The following is an 18,648-nucleotide window of genomic DNA, read 5'->3' as shown; positions in this document are numbered from 1 at the left end:
TGACAAAAGAACTTCAACTTTTATAAAATGTGTTATTAATTCAAAGTATTAGGATATGCCTGATAAGAAAATAAAATTTTAAACATTGTTAGACATTTATGAACATTTGCACACATGAGGGAGGGTGAGATACAGTAAATATATTACACTGTTTCTTTTTATACTTGATTATTAATATTTTATATACTACATGTAAATTAAACTTTACCCTTGTATGGTGTTCGTATTTGTTACTCAGCCAGTGTTGATGGGTCTGGTGGACCCGCTGGAGTTTGGTGTTTTTGAAACAACACAATCAAATACATTTCTTTTAAAATACTCAACAGACGTTTACTATATACCAATTGCAAATTATATGTATGTATATATATGTGTGTGTGTGTATATATATATATATATATATATATATATATATATATATATATATGTAGATATATATATATATATGTATATATATATATATGTAGATATATATATATGTAGATATATGTATATATATATATATATATGTATATATATATGTATATATATATATATATATATATGTAGATATATATGTAGATATATGTATATATATATGTATATATATATATATATATATATATATATATATGTAGATATATATATATATATATGTAGATATATATATATATATATGTAGATATATATATATATATATATGTAGATATATATATATATGTATGTATATATATATATATGTATGTATATATATGTAGATATATATGTATATGTATATATGTAGATATATATATATATATGTTTATATATATAAATATATATATATGTATTTGTATATGTGTGTATATATATATATGTATATGTATATATATGTATATGTATATGTATAGTGTATATATATTATTTAACCCCCTGTCTAAATTTCAAGACTTTTTTTTTTTTTTTTTACTTCTGTACAACTAGGTTTTTTTTTTTTATGTTTTAGATAAATGAAAATAAATACACAACTGAGATATGTTATTTTTTATTTCTAGCTGGCAACTGAAAGTTTTGTGCCAACACTGGTCTCTATTTGGGACTACTTATAATTCCCTCCACCTTGACGGAGATGCCAGTTCCACCACCTTGCTTCATTGCAGGTATGGTAACAGTGTTTGCACCTTTTGGAATTATGGCCAAAAGTGTAACCTTGGTTTCATCGGACCAAAACACATTTCCCCACATGTGTTTGAGAGAATTCTGACAAAGAAATGTGAGGAAAAGCATACCAGAACAGCTAAACTTTATTTTGGGTTAATCAGAGGAACTGTAAATGGTGGCAAGTGTGTGCGGACTCCCCCTTTACTTGAGTTTGAATGTGATTGGCTAATTCAAAATACAGCCATATCCCTAGTTAAGAAGCTGTGCACAGTTGTGCAACCAAATTATCTCAGTGGCTTATTTTTACATGTCCTCCCAGAATAAAAATAAAAAAAAAGAATTATGCAAGTCATAGGTCACAATGATGGGAAAGGTTTTGAATAGATTTAACTTAGTCTCATTTTTTAATATCACAAAAAACTGGCATTTCAAAAGAGGTCTGTAGATGTTTTCGTTATATCCACTGCATGTGTGTGTGTGTGTTTGTGTGTGTGGTAGGGTACCACATCTGCGCTCATTCGTACACAGAATCTCCACATCTAGTTTATGACCAGCATTCTATACCCTTTTTATGTAGTAGGTGAGATTAAAAAGGATTGTGTTGCTCACTTGCTGTTGATGATCATCACGATCACACCAATATCATCACATCCTCGCTAACAGATTACATTGTCATCACAGTTATTTCCGTCTCCTTTTGACACGTCAAAAGTCTTACAAGGCGTTGTCACTAAGCAGCTGCAATAAAGTGATAGAAGTGACTCCCTCTCCTTCCCTGTCGCTCTTTGAACCCCTCGTCCACATTACGGCCGGTGGGCTGAACAAGCTAGTCTCACATTCAACACTAACCATGTAGCGTTTGTTGTCAAAACGATACACTGTTGCTCTGTTGTTTCTTCCGTGAACTGCTCAGGGGATCTCGCCCACTTTCAGCGCCACCAGTTCAGAGTCGTCCGTGTGGCGCCCGTTCAAGTGTTCGCTGTTGCCGTCTTGATGGTACAAAAAGGGAGGGACCTCTGTAATGGAGGTGGCCGTGTACGACGTGGAGCGCATGGAACAGTGGTCCTTTCGTCTTTGACCCCACTCGGTCTTGTACTGCATCCACTGTCTCTTCAGAGCGGCTTGTACCTGCGCACAAGCACGCAGTCGATTTGAACTACATGGACGCAACATACCTGTAAAGTTTGTTAGTTTAATTTTGACCACCACCAGATGGTCACATGCAAAACAATTAGATTCAGCAGTGAGCCCTCTAAAGCTGAACACAATCCTTATACTGCTTTTGGTTTGTTTCAATTCTAACTTTTCTTCATGAGAAATAATGATAATAATAATAATAATAATACATTTATTGAAAATGTTCATTATCGTACACTGTATGTGAGACCATCCTATTGCTGTCATTTCTGACGATGCCTGAACACACTGGTGCAAAAATGGTCTAATTCAATAAAATGACAAAACTAATTGTCGTTATGAGCCAAGAGAGTGACGAGAACGTCCATGTAGAGCATTGCGCTTGGCATCACAAAGACAGCGTGAATGTTGTTCGTCTCACTGACCTCGCACCACAAAGGCGCCATTGTGTACGTAATGCTGGTTAGGCAGTTTGGCCTTGAAATTAAAAAAAAAAAAAATATTCAAAAAAAAAAAAAGGGCGGGGGGGCTGAATGGAACAAAACTCCAGAAGTCCAAGTCCTGATTAAGGGGCCGCAGTTGGTCGGTTAAAGCAAACAAACATTTTGATTCCATCGTGACAGTTAGTGTGTTAGATCACCCTCATTTAAGGTCGACCTTCTAAAAACGAATCTTTCAAACATCGTTCGCACGAGCTGTTTGTGACATTAGAGAAGATGAGAACCCGACCTCATTTCAGACAAGAGCACAGCCACTGTGATTAATTACACATGCTGAGTACTCAAATCTGCACCTCTTCCCTGCATCGTTCTCTACATTGAATATTTACCAATATTTCTTACAACTTGTCCATTTCAGGTTCAAACTCTCATGTGACTTCTGTAAGCCTTCACCACATTTAGCTTTTACACTAAGACCTTGAACTTGAAAGCAGCTGTTGTACAATGAGACGCTGCAGACGTCATTACCACCTTGTGCTCAGGTTTGATGGATAAATCTAGTCTATTCAGTTAATCAACTTGTGAACAACGTACCTGTCAATTTATTCGTTTTCCCCGTATTTTGTACGTTTTTTGATCATTTCAAATTGTGTACGCCGCATAACAATTTTTGTACGGGAACATTTTTTTTTAAAACTCATTTTTTGTTAGACCGATCTCGTCTTGCTCATTTAGGCTCTACATAAAATGATCTCAACCTCCTAAATGTGTCAAGCAAGCACTTCCTCACTGAAAGATTATCACCTGTATGAACTAGTTTATGGCCACACTTGTGGTTAAGGCTGATTTGGCAAGATAACAACTGGAATTTCCCCATACTGTGTACTGGCGTGGTCAAACAGAGAAAAAGATAAGAGGGTGCATTAATGGAAGTCTTGCTCTGCTCTATGAACACAGCAAGAGACGAATATCGCTCACCTCGCCATTGAAGAAGCAAAATATGGTTGCCACCAGTAAACCCTGCAAAACAAAAGCAATTGTTAAATATTTAATAGCACAAGTTAAAATATGATGGGTTTTTCTAATTAAATTTATATCTCAAAACTTTCATAATCAATTAAATGTTTCTCCACCACCTTATAACTGTGGTAAATTAAGTTTACAGGAATGCATGATGTGCATATACCAAAGCATTTGAATGGTCTCATGCTATTATGCACATGGAATATATACAGTAATTCAGTTCAGTTTCGTAAGTTTAAGTAGAAGTCAACCCACACATATTTTTTTCAAGAATATGTTCCCAGCAAGAATATAGCCCACTTGTTGAAACACGGCATTCTGATTAATTTTGCGTTTGTGGAATATAAGTTAAACAGCAAAATTCACTCGTTTTTAGCCATCTGTGGGGGCGGCCATTTTGTCTTCTGTCAACTGAAAATAACATCACAACTGCTCACAAGGATCAATCACGGCTGACTTGTTTTCTGAATCTGAGCCGTGATTGGTCGTTGTGAGCAGCTGTGATGTCATTTTCAGTCAACAGAAGACAAAATGGCCGCTCCCACAGATGTTTAAAAATGAGTGGATTAACACTTATTCCACAAACGCAATATTGATCAGAATGCCCTGTTTCAACTAGTGGGCTTACATGTATTCTTGAAAAAAAAAAAATTGTGTTGACTTCCCTTTTAAATTCAGAAACATGTACAGAATTATGGACACGCTTGTTTGAAGCTTAATTTTGAGCACTTTCCAAATACTTCTATCAACCCTGAATACATTCAAATTCAATTTTCAAGCACACCAAAAGGATCCAAACTTAACATGCTGTAAAGCACGTGGCGAGTGAATTGACTTTCTCCATTTTTTTAAAGATTAATTCACTTTCACACAACTTTAGACACATCGCTTAGTAATTGTCCTGCCAATTAATCATCATTTAGAGGCAGAAACCTAATTGCTGCGTGGCCTTTGCGCTGTGTGCGGTCGACATACCTGGTAGTGCATGAGTATGTGCATGATGTACTCGTAGACCTCTCCCACCAGCCTGTTCTCCGGCCTCCAGGGAAAAATGACAAATTGTATTCCCAGGAGGGGCACCAGGATCAGCGTGGCCCTCACAGCCTTCATGTACATGTTGGACTCGGCACGGTGTGTATCTCTCAGCTTGGTGACCAGCACTCTGATGATGTTGAGCAAGAAGAAGAGATTCACCTGCGGAAGGAGGGAACATTCACAGAGGATTTATGGAAACAAAATGCAAATGAATAGTGTCATCATACGCCAGCACGCATTGCTTTGACAATCTACTGCGACACATGGCTATAAATAGAACAGCGTAGACTTACAAGGAGAGCCGCCACTATGGGACCGTGAACTGCATAAAGAAGATGAGTTTCCACACTCATCCAACAGCTACAGAAAGAGTAAAAAAAAAATAAAATAAAATACATCAGTTAATGTGGTCTGAGGTCCAAAGCGTACATCAATGCGCTCACAAAAAACAAGTGTGTATCTTTTTGTTGACAGGTTTGGCAAACGTACTCACTTGTCATCAAAAAATTTTGTTCTTGCCACAGCATGGATGGATGCAGGCACGAGAGGAAAACCTTGGAGGATGAAACGATGGCAGATACATGAGGGCTCAAGGGAAATGCTTCTATTTGTCATGAAGGCCAAGTACGCAGTAAGTACTTTTCATGCATCAACGCTATAGAGTCGAGGAATCATGTGTTTATGCCTTCGATATAAATAATGAAGCAACCCTGAAAAAAGCAGTTCTAGCTGGTTGCTGGTTATCAGCTGCCTCGTGCAACTGGTACCCCTTTAACCACAGACCAGATCTTTATTTGTTTCACAGCAACTTGATAATACAATATCAGAGAGCAAGAAGACCAAGCTCGCTTTGCTTATCCTCAAACTAGAACAAAAGCTTATATGGTTTATAATTAACGCATATTACCTTTTATAACTGCAAAGAAATTACATTCTAATGCTTCTTTCTAATTAAATATTTTGCTTTGCAGATTAGAGTCTGAACCATTATTTTGCCTTTTTAAGTTGGTGATAAGCATAAATTACAGTGTGAACCTTTTATTTACAAATGATCTGATTATATGATTTCTGATTTGCGTAAAAGAAGGAAAAGATCAACTTTGTCTAAAACCTTCCAAATCAGGTTATTTTCCCCTCGGGGGTTCCGCTGTCCACCTCACACTTCGAGCCGTGAGCAGGTCCATCTTGGTCAATTTTATTATTTGTATGAGCAGCATTTGAAAATGACCTCAAAACAGGAAGTTGCCGAAACACACCGAGGTCGACTCACCCCAGCCAAGGAGGTAGTACCAGTGCAAATGCTGCTCCTCTGCAAACACAGCCACCACGATGAGCGTGTGCAGGTAGATTCCTTCACAGAGCATCCAGAAATAATTGCATCCCAGCATGTACATGTGGAAGAAGTGCAACACCTTGCAGCCTACCTGCAAAGATGGCCCACATAGGGACGTATAAATCATTCGATCAGGTAGTTCAGTTTAAACAACCATTGATTTTTCGATACTGCTTATCCTCATAAGTTTTGCGGGTTTTATGGCCAAAACTAATTTCATTAGGCCTTACCACATTTTTCCACATGCATTTGTGAGAGTTCAACTCAGATTTTGCTCAATTTAAAAGCAAATATTTATTTCAATTTTTTTTCCAGTTGAGTTTTACAGGTTATAGGTCACATTGATGGGGAAAAAAAAACAACCTACGTCTAATGTCTTTGCGCCACAAAAAAAAGGGTGTTTTTTGAACAGGGGTGTGTAGACTTTTCCTATGCACTGTATTTCAAGTAGATGACTTTTAGAAGCATTGTAATTCTTCCTGTGAGCAAGCTGATACACAAAATGGATGAATGGATGTTTTGCTGTCTACTTTGAGTAAAGGTGGATTCCGCTTTTCTGACACCGCAACTAATTGCCTGTCTCAGGGGGCTTTTTTGTCCAAGGCGGACAACATTACTCACCATGCTCCAACCTTTTACACAAATGTCCTCCTCATTTAATCACATTTCTGTGGACTCCAAACAGAATGCAGATATTCCCTTCAGAACCTTTTTGAATTGCAGATGAGCAAGATTTGTCTGCTGCCACGGACAATGTTCTGCTTTGCAAATCAAGCCGCGGTGGATCATGTAGATCTATTCTCCTCGTGTCTTCAGCTTGGAAATTGTGAGGGATCTCTTACAGCAAAACATAGCCAAGTGAAGGAAAACGTGTGCTAGCCTGCTACAAATCAGTAATTCTAAGTCACAAGCAGAGAAATTAGGCGTACTAATTTCAATATTTCGTCTGTAAATGCAAATAGGCTTGTCTGAGTCCCTCAAAATTGGTGCAAGTGATTGCTTTGTACGATTCCTCTTGAAAACTAATATCCCGTTTCACGTATTCCATCCTTTTGATGAAGGGCAAAGAGGTTTTTGGACTGCCGTGTCGCCTCCTACCACTGCGGTGCTTTTAAGTGCTTCCACTTTGATTCGAAAATCATTGCGACTAAAAGATATCATGACATTGTAGCAGCAGGTTTTCGTATCAAAGGCAGATGCATGTGCTGTCATGTTGTTTGTCTTAGTCTGGCCAAAGATTCTGTGCCGGCTACTGGGGCTGCGTTTCCGGAGATTCAACGCCAAAAATTCCATTCCTCTCCCCTACCTCTCCCATCTGCATTCAAGTATTTTATTATTTTTGGTGTATTGGGTCATGATTTTAATTGTTATGTAAATTACACAAAGCCATTTTCTTACATTTTAATTTTGAAAGTTGAGAGGAAAAAAGAATAGGGATGATGATTTTGAGAGCTGACTAACATCTTTTACTCATTCCAAACAGGATTAGTTCCTAAAAGGTTTATTTATGTTCTGTCCTAGTAGTGAGGCATTCCTGCAAGACAGATTTATCATCAAGTACTAAGATGACTTTGGAGATTTGAATAACTCATAAAATATACAGGGATTTTCCAAAACAAAAAAAAGACATAGTCCAGTAACACACAGCTATACAATGTCAACTTTTGCAGGCAAGAAATAAGAACCCTAAATTCCACACATAGACAAACTGCGCTGTAACCGTGTTATCACATCAGTTGCCCTGAGCATAGAAACATTTTATCATTTGCATTTAATATAAAAAGTGTGCACATCCCTATTCAAATGCCATATTGTTTTTTCATTTGGAGACTCAAAATGGACCGTGTTTGGGGTTGCCTAGAAACGTGTCCGGTATTTACCTCACCTTTTGCCTGAAATCAGCTCTGATAAGTTCCAGTTATCCATGATGGTAATGAGGAATCGAGGTTCAGAAAATGGATGGATGGATTTTCTAGCTTCATTTTTCTTTCGAGCATGAATAATGAACACATTGCACCTAATTTCCCACGGTGGAACTAATCTTCCTAATAGACAATGGCATTCGTTTATTGAACAGTACTGTGGAAATGCTCCAGCACAAACAAATTTCGTTGTGCTGCATGTCAATATTTGATATATGGTGAAACTCACAGGGTTTCGGCCAACTACTTGAGGATTGTTGACCACAGCGACTAAGTAGATGATGGTCAGGGCGGAATTGAGCACGTAGGAGCAGAAAAGGTTCTTGTGCAGCGTGATCCTTTGGCAGCTCAGACTCCTGAGTGATGAAATGATTAGGAGTGATATGTCAACATGATGACATTTAAGGACAGCATTATGCACTTGCCGCAAATAATATTACAGTGATAAAATCTTATCTGAACCTAAAGCGGGGTGCGAAAGCTGAGAGATGTTGCAACCAATCCAAATTCACAGCCTTGTGAAAATTTGAGCCTGTGTTTTGTATTCTTTGTCAAATAGCCTCCTACAGGCCTAAATATATAAACATATTATGTTTGTGTTGACAGGGGTGCACATGTTTTTACTCCCATGAGTACAAGGAGATTGTCTTTGGTACTCACTAGTGGTTCAACGGATCACATAAGCCACGGTTCGGATCGGTCACGGATTTTGAGTCACGGATCAGATCGTTTTTCGGATCAGGGAAAAAAAAAAGATACGTGGAACTTTGTCTTCATTTATTTTATAAAACGCTTTTGCCGATAAAAAAAAACGAAAAACAACTAATGTTTGATACTGCCGTTTAGGATTTAAGAATGCAACGTAACGCAGGATACATTCTTATGTATACGTGTTTTTTTTTTTTTTGATAAAATAAATGAAGACAAAGTTTTATTTTTAATTTTATTTTGTTCATTATGAAAAACACCATGACGTGTAATGTAAGGCACCTTCCTTTAACCAATGACCAAAATAATCTAGGTCCGCAATATAAAAAATTAAAAAATAAATAAATAAATAAAATAAGGAAGCCAAGCAACAGCTGTTGAACTACCAGCCAGGCACTTGTTGTTAATGATAACACCTGTTAGCCACTAACGCCGGAGACTTGTGCCGTATCATACAATGACAGCGTAGTTACCTAGTGGTTTGTTAGCGCCCTAAGTGCTTTGTTACAGCTCTTGCTGTTATGAAATAACACTGACATAGCGCGATATAAATAACATTGTATTGTATTGTATAAAAGATGATCCGTTGCAGCACTAGTGTGTACAAGTACGCAAAGGCGCGTCGTGACACACGTGACATTACACATCAGTAATTTCTGTTGCGTATGCGTCCCAGTTATGTGCACCCCAGTGTATTGAAGTAACTACTGTATATGTCTTATATATCTATATAGACTTTTGCGAAATATGTAAAGAGAGGGGTGGTTGTGCACTCCGTGACAAATTTCCACCTAAGGCGCCTGACACTGATGATCTACATGTTGTTTTGCAAACTGAATATAGCTTCAGCCCTCCACATTCCCATGTAAGCCTCACATCTGGATCTTCTAACATACCATCAGGCCTCCAATACTTGAAAGTATTCTGCTCAGAAGAAAGCTGAAGTAAGCAGAAACAAGCCCCGATCCAACTTGTCTGGTTGATTGATTTTCCCTATGCAGGTCTGATGATTAGTGATCCTGCTTCTGCTAAGCTATGAATGATGGCGTCGAAAGTTTTGCAGCACGCTGAGGGTGTCGGACAGGATCCAGACTCCATAACCGCTGCTTTTAAAATGGCAGCAAACGGTTTACAAGTGCAGAGTTCAATAATAGCAGGGCCAATGGAGAGCTGTTATGTATTATTGAACAACAAAAGGAACCCCAGTTGCCATTAAATTAAGTAGCTAAATAAAATTAAGTACAGTCAGTAAAGCGGCATGTGATTTGGGTCGGCTAAAATGAACACTTACTAACTAACCTCTTCTGTGAAACATCAACACAATCTAGTTGGAAGCAGGTGAATATAAAAGACACTGGCGACAAAACACGTCGCATCCTTGCGAGGAAAAGCGGCAAGCGAGCATTTGAGGTCAAAGCTCCCATTCATTGTCATCTCATCACATCAGCATTATGACAAACTGTGTCTCGATGGTGCCACAGCTGCCGGTACATTTCTAAAACAGATGTGATATTGGAGGGAGGTCGGGAATGTCACAGTACCTGAAGTAGAAGAAGATGGTCAAAGAGATGAGCAGGGAGGCTATAGATATGGCATGACCAACAATAGCCATATAAAAGAGGATGTACGCTGACTGGAAACAAACACATAAACAAATAGGATTTCATGTTACGGCACTGAAAAATGTTCCCAAAAATGCAAATCACTCTGTTTTTGGTCGTCATTTTCAAACAAGCCAATTGTGTTAAATGTAAATGAAAATGAAGGTCACACTAAATCAAGTGATATGAAGGGCCCTTTTTATTTCAATGTCAAACGTGTTACAGTATATTATTTTAAAATATGGAGGTCTGACTGAGACATCATTTTTGCAAGTTACAACTGAGAGGTGGAAAAGTGCTCACACACAGTACAGTAGTACCGATTCAAATGTTGTACTTAAGTAAAAAAGTACAGACTCTGAAATGTACTTTAGCTATCAAAACAACACGTTGCCATAGTTTTGCTACAGTTGTCAAGTAAGTACCGGTAAAAAGTACCAGATTAGATAATTTTGGTATGTTGAAACCTTTGGGTTTTTATCCTGCCAGAAAACACAACACATTCACCACAAGTCATTCTTGTAGCCGACAACGTCAACAAATTCTCATAAATAAGGCCCTGGATGGGAAATATTTTTGTTTTTTTGAATCTTTTGCATCATTGTTGAAATGCTCCGTGGTTGCTGTTTCTCTATGCTTTCCCCGAGAGCTTACCCAATCGATCACGATCTTAACCACTGTTGACTTTACCTTAAAGCTTTCTTACATTGCCGTAATCCACTGAGGTTTAAAAAAATGATTGAGTCGATTTTGACAAAGCAGTAGCAAGAAGTGCCGATCGGTCGTTAGAAAAATGAAGACTAAAAGTGCAAATACCTGATAAAGTAACAAAGTTGTTAAATATCTTTCAGTTTAAGACTGAAATACAAAAACCAAAGTGCAATTTAAGTTACTAAAATATTATTAAACAGTCTTTGCTAACGGTTCACATTATCAGCGTTACCTTCAACTTTGCTTTAGTATTTTCATTGCAGAGGGTATAGTTTGACCAGGTTCTGTTGGTGTCAGGGTGGCGAAACCACTGCCCATCATCCCCGCAGTACTTGGTTGCCTTTTCTGCACATATAAAAAAATATATATATTTTCCATACAAAGTGACTATTACAATTACTGATACTGGCATGCTGCTTACCTGTTGGGTCAAAGTCAACAAAATAATTGGGGCAGTTTTGGGAGGTGTAGGTTCCTGCCGGCGTATCCCCCCAGCACAACCAGCCATCCCAGTTGCGACTGCAGTACACTCCTGCTGCGCCAAAAAGAGTGTTAAAAAAAAATAACTTGACCTAGGATTATTCATATGTTACCGATGTGAAGAGGAATGAGGTCATTACTCGATTTGTTATAAGGAGGATCGCGTTTCATTTTCTCAAAGCATTTATACTGGCTGTCAAGGATTTTAATCTTCTCAAGATCCTGCTCCTCTGGGTCCACCACTGTGGTCTTGTCTGCAAAGTCTTGCTCCGTGTCCCCTGAGAGCTGCGCACTTGCCCCCTGCATGGTCAGTCAGGATCACACATACTGCATGTATACACAAAGGCTACATTTGTCCAATCAGTATTAACAACCTCAGTTATGCTCGTCAATATTCTCGTTCATCCGGATCATTTTATTCGTCATTCTCAGGGCATTAAATCGATCGATCTGTTCAGATTGTCTTAGAAGCTCTTTTTCGATTGTCATCCTGTAGACTATATTACAGATCTTGTAACCAACAAAATATTCTGATACATTTCAAACCTGCTAGCATTCTGAGACAGAGGCTGGTTCACCCCAAAGACTGGATACCCACTACTCAGAAAACAATCTGTTCTATGCTGTCAATTGCAGTGAGGAATGGACTGAAATATGTACTGGGGAAACCAAACAACCACTGAGCAGGAGCATGTCATAACATAGACGGGCTACCGCATTAGGTCCTGACTCAGCTATCTACCTGTCCCTCAAAGAGAGAGTGAACTATTTGAGGACATACAGCACAGTAAATATTCTGGGCAGAGAAGACAGATTGTTTGAAAGATGAGCGAGAGAGGCAATCTACATTAAGGTTGAGAAACCATCTCGAGAGAGGCGAGAGTGCTAACGACACCACCTAGCTCCCACATACGATGCCATCCTTTCGTCGCTTCCAGAGAGATTCAATGATTAAGCCTCTAACAAATAACAAACAAACAGCCACTTTTGCCTCCACAACCAACAACAGAATGGAAAATTAGCGACTCTAATTCCACCTAAATGACTGTTGTTGGTTGGCAGACGCTCTCTTCAATGCATCTTAATGACTGCATCCCAAAAGAGTGAAGCCATTTGAAATTTTGAGTGCGCCTCTATCTAACGGGATAAATAGTTGGGTTTCCAGAGCTGTCCTATCGAGCCTGTTGCGTGACCTGATGAAGCCTGCTCGGATGAGAGTCAAAGTGTCTTCTAAGACAACAAGAACAGTCCAGTCGCAATCGATTTAATGCCCTGACAGTCTCAGTTACAAATAAACTTTGATAGTAAGTACACTAATTATCCTATTCCTAAATCACCTCCAGCTTTTCCTGAATGTCGATGGCACAGAGTGTGAAGTTGGTCCATGTGATATTAGACTCTGGGTGGCGATACCATTGCCCATCTTCTCCACAGTACTTGGACGCCTTTTCTAAAGAGAGCGCAGCAATGCATTAAACATGTCACACCACGTACTGAAACCCTAAATTAAGATACTGTATGCCACTAAAGGCTCAATTTCAGCATTGGGCAAAGCTTGCAAGTCCACAGTTTGGACAATCAAAGGATTAACCCCCGTGTGTGTGCTTTATTTCTCATCCTTCAACCAATATACCGGTACACACTTTCTCTCCTCTGATCGTTTTCAAACCATCAAAATCTAGTCTCTGTGACTTTGTCTCCAAGATATCTAACCTTGCCTGTTAGTCTGATGAGTTCATTTCTAATCTTATCCTCCCTGGTCAATCCTAAAGAGAGCCTCTTCATCTCCACCTGCAGGTCTGCCTCCTTTCATCTCTTCAGTGCTATGGACTCCCACCCTCTGTCTTATAAATGTTCCCCTTATCCTAGCAGGGAATCTTCTGTCACATAACACACCGGTCACTTTCCTCCACCTTTTCGAACCTGCTTGGATCTGTTTCTTGACTTCAGGAAATTAAAAAAAAAAAATAAAATAACGTTTCCCTGTCACCCTCAATTACACATTACGAGGACTTGGAATCAGGGGTTTGTAATTGTATATTTAAAAAATGCCAGTGCAAAAGAAAAACATATTGCTAACCTGTGGGTTGTGGATACGAAAAGTAATCTGGGCAAATTTGGGTGGCGTAGGTTCCTGCTGCAGTATCGTCCCAGCACAGCCAGCCGTCCCAGTTCCGACTGCAGTACAGCCCTGCAGCAACAACAAAAACAAACGTGCTGTTTGTGCTACAGACATGATAACAAACAGAACATTAAATCGTGACACTTCATCAGCTTGTTACCTGATTCATTAAAGGCGGGGTCTTGGCTCATTTTCAGAAGGCATTTGTGTTCACGCTCAAGCAGCTTCTGCTTCTGTTTGATCAAAAATAAAAGTATGCATCTTTCAAAAAGTAAGATGAATTTGTTTGGAGCTATTTTTGTTCATTTACAAAGACTGATGAATCAATAGCTCCCGAGAAAACTGCAGATACTGTAAAAGCAAGTGCACTTAGACTTAACATTGTAGTCTCTGACAGGAAACCTGAGGTCAAACTCAAACAATGAACAAAAAAAAAAACATCATAAAAATCAATTTCTTCATCCAACTGTGATGGCTGGAGACATTGTCTTTCCTCAAATAACTAGACCTTACTCTTTTATTTATTGTGGAGTGAAAAGGAAAATGCATTTGCCCTACAATAGTTTTGTATGTCTGTTACGTGCTTGGAATCCAAATGGAACTTGACCTACTACTGCATCTTGCGCTCATTTAAGGGGTTTTATAACTGTGTCCTGTCCTCGCACATTGTGCCGTGACACCTTGGTTTTGCGTTAGTAGAGGTGACCTTCAATGAATGTACAGTATAAAACGAGCAAGACATCACCCTTGTCGTCTTCCCATAGTTGCTGGTGCAGAGGGTGTAGTTGGTCCAAAATCTGTCGCTCTCTGGATGGCGAAACCACTCGCCGCCCTCTCCGCAGTATTTACCTGCCTTTCCTTAAGATGTAAAATTTTCCCAACTTTCAGCACAAGATATTGTATTTCGTATCCGCGTAACATTGACGTTTGTGTCCAACACATGAGTATGAAGACTTAAAATGCAAAGTCGAGTGCTCACCTGAGGGTTCAAAGTTGAGAAAATAATCAGGACAGTTCTGCGTGGCATAGGTTCGCGCCGGGGTGTCATCCCAGCAAAGCCAACCATCCCAAATATGACTACAGAACAATCCTGTCACATTGGAACACTGAAGTCAGAATTCAACTATAGAGACATAGTTGTTTGACATACACTACAAATACATTACCTGTTTTATGATGAGGTGAATGTTGTTTCATTTTCTTGAGGCATTTTTCTTTGTTCTCAAGTATTTTCGTCTCTATATTTCTAGTATTTTCTATAGTTGGTTCATCTTTAACGTCCATGAAACCATTGTAAATGTCCTGCATGCACAGAGAAAATAAGACTTAGCCAAGACCGTGTTCTCACAGGATGACAGTGGTTGCTTCTTTCAGTGCCTTGAACGCAAAAAAACTTGTGTGCAAACACCTCGGTTATGTCCTTTGAGGCTTCTTGGCAAGTGGATCCTTTTTGGACCCATTTACCCCATCGGTCACAATATTTAGTCACGTTTCCTGCAAATTGATACAAACAAAAATGGATGATTACTGAGGTCATCAAGCTTTTATGAACAAAAAAAGTCTCATCTCCAAAATTATGAAGAGATTCTCCAAAGTTGCCTAAAGTTCCATTTTCTCTGACAGCTTATCAATTGTACATGAACAATGTTCCACAATTCTGAAGTCACATTTGTACCAAGCGTTACTAATATAACTCAGGAGGTGCAATGACGAAAAGACAGATTACTGCACGTGTTTGATGAAAGGCATCTTTTGTTCTTTCCACTCTATTCCCTGAATGATGATTTATCACCCAACCTATTGACTGCAGTGTGTCCAACTTCAACCTTTACCACTGCAGTTGCCACCCCAACTGAAGCATGCCTAAAGTTGGTTTACAGATCAGCCACCGGCCTTTGGCTACTCTTAGAAACAAATAATATGTGCTGCTTGGTCGAAAATTGAGCTCAATCGGATGAATTGCTGTTTTTTGAACCAATGTGAGAAATCTTACCGGCAGGATTGTGGCTGGGGCATCTCTGTGTTATAGATGTACCGGCTGGTGTTTCTTCCCAGCACAAAAGGCCATCCCACATTTTTCCACAGAAGGTACCCACTGAAGAGAGAAACAACAATTTTAGGACTTGACTTTGGCAGATGTCTATGACCAAAGCATTCACTCAATTCATGACAGCATAGAGGACCCTCGCTAGTGCCATTTGAATGGTGGAAAAGACCCTTAGTGACAATCTAAAGCTGCGGTGTCAAACTGCACAGGTCACATCGTAGCCAAATATCTAGTGGAACCCTAATAATTACCGTATCACATTACATAGCATTTAGTTACTATTGATTTTATGAAAAGTAACAGATGTTGGACAGAAGTTAATGACAATTTGAGGTGCGGGTCTTGGTCTTGAGTTTGACACAGGTGCTGGATCCCCAGCCTGATGTAGCAGTCAATTTGGGCCTCTCACCTCTTCTGTTTTGCTGACTGTCTTTGTTGGACATATTGAGACATCTGTATTGACTTTGTCTTGCCTCTTCCCATCTCTCTTTGCTCATTCTCGGCTCGAGTGATGATTCTGGAAAGGACACGGTGCCAGCTGACACCATGCACTGTAGGGATGATATGAAGGATTAGTGAGAGCAAGCAGAAAGAAAGCATGTCCTCATGGGATCCATGCCGATATGTAAATGATAATAGTTATGATGTTATCTAAATGTGTCAATTTCACACCTCTATGATAATGAGATGTCTGTTGTGTAATCTAAAAATTCAAATGGGATGTTTCAAAGCTGATTGAAGGATTTCTCCGCTTTGAAACTTTCATCATTCACCATTTATGATATTCCTTCAAATATGTTTGCCAAAGAAACCACTTTGCTTCAAAGGGTTCTTATCTTGGCCTGTATTGTTTGCATTTGGAGGTAGCAAAAGATGAAAAAGCCTGCAGGGTGAAATACTGATTTTGATAATGGAGCTCACTGAAGGGAAAAAATCCATTTTGTTATGACTTATCTTGCGAACTTCAATCTGGGGAAAAAAAAGCTTCTTAAAGGACTAATCCCAAGCATTTCCTTTCTCTTATATAGTTCAGAAATTTTAAGACTTTGCCAGCCAGTCCCCGCATCCCTTATCACAATAGAGACGCACAGCTTCATTGTCTTTGGGGTGGCTTTTCTCATCGGACGACCACATGTGGTGCTTGAATGCCGATTCTTGCGAGCGTTGAGCAAAGCTGTCACTGTGCGCTGACGTCCCATGTAGCAGTTTAGCAGCCGTACATATGATGTCACTCCAATCATTGAAGTAAATGACGTCATACATACGACCACCAGGCCACCACCAAGATCAACTGAAGGAAAAGTACCAAGGACTCGTTTTACCAGTGAAATAAAGACAATAAGACTTAATATACAGTAATAAACGTTTCATATAAAGTTTACCGGTAGTTCATTTTCAAAAGGATGAATTATAGATTAACCGGCATCCCCCTTCCACTCCCCACTTTATATCTATAATATTTCTGCATTAATTACCAAGAAAAGATTCCACTCCAACCTTTTTATTGGTTATTGTAACCCTAATAATGATAATATAGAAGTAAATTTAAACTAATGCAGATGACAGAACAATTCTGGATGGGTGCCCTTTACTTAAAACTTGCAACCTCATTCAAGTGTGAACCAAATATTCTGCTCTTCTGGAAAGACAGACACACACACAGCATGTTACATAATCCCACTGCCTTCTTTTGTTGAAATATTTTCATATACCCGTTTAAAATTTAAAATTGGCAGCATTCTTGAAATGAGATGTGACCTTGTGCTTCAATAGAAAAGAAAAAACAATTAGTAGTTTGGTGTCAACTTAGACAATGCGAGATGTAAATACCATGAAATGACCTATTAGTTCTATATTTTGTCAAAGTTGAAAATGGTGACCATTTACAAACCACACATGCACTCTTGTTTCCGAACCTGTTTTAATCTACTGGATAATGATCAAATATTAGGGTTGAGTGAATATCAATTATGAGATTTTTGCTGAGAAAAAGTCACTCGACCACAACGTATTACATGTCTAATGAAAATTGAATTCCATACTAAGACATTTTCTTCATAGACTTACTTAAACTTACCACTAAAAGACAGCAAAGGCTCCAAGGGCAGCAAACAGCTAATTTCATATCTTCCCCTCCGATGTCTGTAACAGGACAAGAAAGACAATTGCAAAGTTCATCAACCGGCTTGTGAACCGTGAAAGTGACTGATTGAGCAAACATAATGTTGTTTCGGATCAGGATTATGGCCTCTCAGGAGAATAGTGTAGCTGGGAATCATTAATCTGAAATGCAAAGCAGTGGAGTCGAAGGCCTGCAGGTGTGTGCGAGACAGAGACGAAGCGTATCTATGAGTAGGGGGGGAAAACACAGCCATAGTTAAATGTAGAACAAATGGAGGTAGCGCAGACAGAGGCACGTTGTTAGTACTAGTAAATCATCTGATGCTGGGCTTCAGCAGATCTGACGGTTTAAGCGGCTGGAATTCACATTCTGGTCACTTTCTCCGTGTCACACAGATTCACTACAGGAAACCCATCGGTCAACTGTTGGGGGAACAGTTAAGACGATCAGGGAGGTTATCAAGGTTGTCCGTGGCGACCCACTAAGCAGCCTGTTCAGCATGGACAACTCCTGCAAGTCACTGTGAAAATGCCACTACCAAGAATGTTTTTGGATGGAAGCCTCTCATTCATAATAAATACCTTAGTATGACAAAGAAAAGACCTCCGCCAAGGTCCATGCCCAAAAGAGTTTCTTAAAAATGTTCCATTCCCTGTCCCCAAATATGAAAGGGTTTGCCCTTGGCGGGTAAGTTAGGTGAAAATCTCTTTTCTGAGCAGATTTCTTATAAAAAAATATTGTATTAAGTCAAGTGGAGCCTTATTTACAGAGAAGTCCAGAGAGGAAATCTCTGATCGCAGACGAAAGAACTTTCTAATCCCTTTTTTATAATTTCCTCAGATATCAAA

At 39.0% G+C, this 18,648-nt stretch overlaps 1 protein-coding gene across 2 annotated transcripts in view; it reads right to left on the bottom strand.

Moving 5' to 3' along the window:
• Window positions 1–1,244: 1,244 nt before the first annotated feature.
• calcr (calcitonin receptor) overlaps window positions 1,245–18,648 on the bottom strand; it is a 34,159-nt gene continuing 16,755 nt past the window's right edge. Inside the window, exons 2-22 of one of the 2 annotated variants that reach the window (XM_086013714.1) lie at window positions 17,756–17,820; window positions 16,088–16,229; window positions 15,625–15,726; window positions 15,040–15,125; window positions 14,798–14,933; window positions 14,611–14,721; window positions 14,377–14,489; window positions 13,792–13,864; window positions 13,590–13,700; window positions 12,847–12,959; window positions 11,650–11,809; window positions 11,451–11,564; window positions 11,262–11,374; window positions 10,259–10,350; window positions 8,239–8,365; window positions 6,025–6,178; window positions 5,248–5,308; window positions 5,048–5,114; window positions 4,695–4,913; window positions 3,675–3,716; window positions 1,245–2,247 (exon numbers count right to left, since the gene is read on the bottom strand). In XM_086013714.1, the coding sequence (XP_085869840.1) occupies window positions 2,029–2,247; window positions 3,675–3,716; window positions 4,695–4,913; window positions 5,048–5,114; window positions 5,248–5,308; window positions 6,025–6,178; window positions 8,239–8,365; window positions 10,259–10,350; window positions 11,262–11,374; window positions 11,451–11,564; window positions 11,650–11,809; window positions 12,847–12,959; window positions 13,590–13,700; window positions 13,792–13,864; window positions 14,377–14,489; window positions 14,611–14,721; window positions 14,798–14,933; window positions 15,040–15,125; window positions 15,625–15,726; window positions 16,088–16,229; window positions 17,756–17,803 (2,403 nt within the window). In that variant the 5' untranslated portion in view covers window positions 17,804–17,820 and the 3' untranslated portion in view covers window positions 1,245–2,028. The remainder of the gene's footprint in view (window positions 2,248–3,674; window positions 3,717–4,694; window positions 4,914–5,047; window positions 5,115–5,247; window positions 5,309–6,024; window positions 6,179–8,238; window positions 8,366–10,258; window positions 10,351–11,261; window positions 11,375–11,450; window positions 11,565–11,649; window positions 11,810–12,846; window positions 12,960–13,589; window positions 13,701–13,791; window positions 13,865–14,376; window positions 14,490–14,610; window positions 14,722–14,797; window positions 14,934–15,039; window positions 15,126–15,624; window positions 15,727–16,087; window positions 16,230–17,755; window positions 17,821–18,648) is intronic. The other variant, XM_086013715.1, reaches the window with a different exon arrangement.

Source organism: Filicampus tigris, chromosome 18, assembly GCF_054856515.1.
Source record: "Filicampus tigris isolate MCC_2025a chromosome 18, RoL_Ftig_1.0, whole genome shotgun sequence".
Lineage (NCBI taxonomy): Eukaryota > Metazoa > Chordata > Actinopteri > Syngnathiformes > Syngnathidae > Filicampus > Filicampus tigris.
The sequence above is the reverse complement of the archived record's forward strand: the minus strand, read 5'-3'. Positions and strand labels throughout refer to the sequence as shown.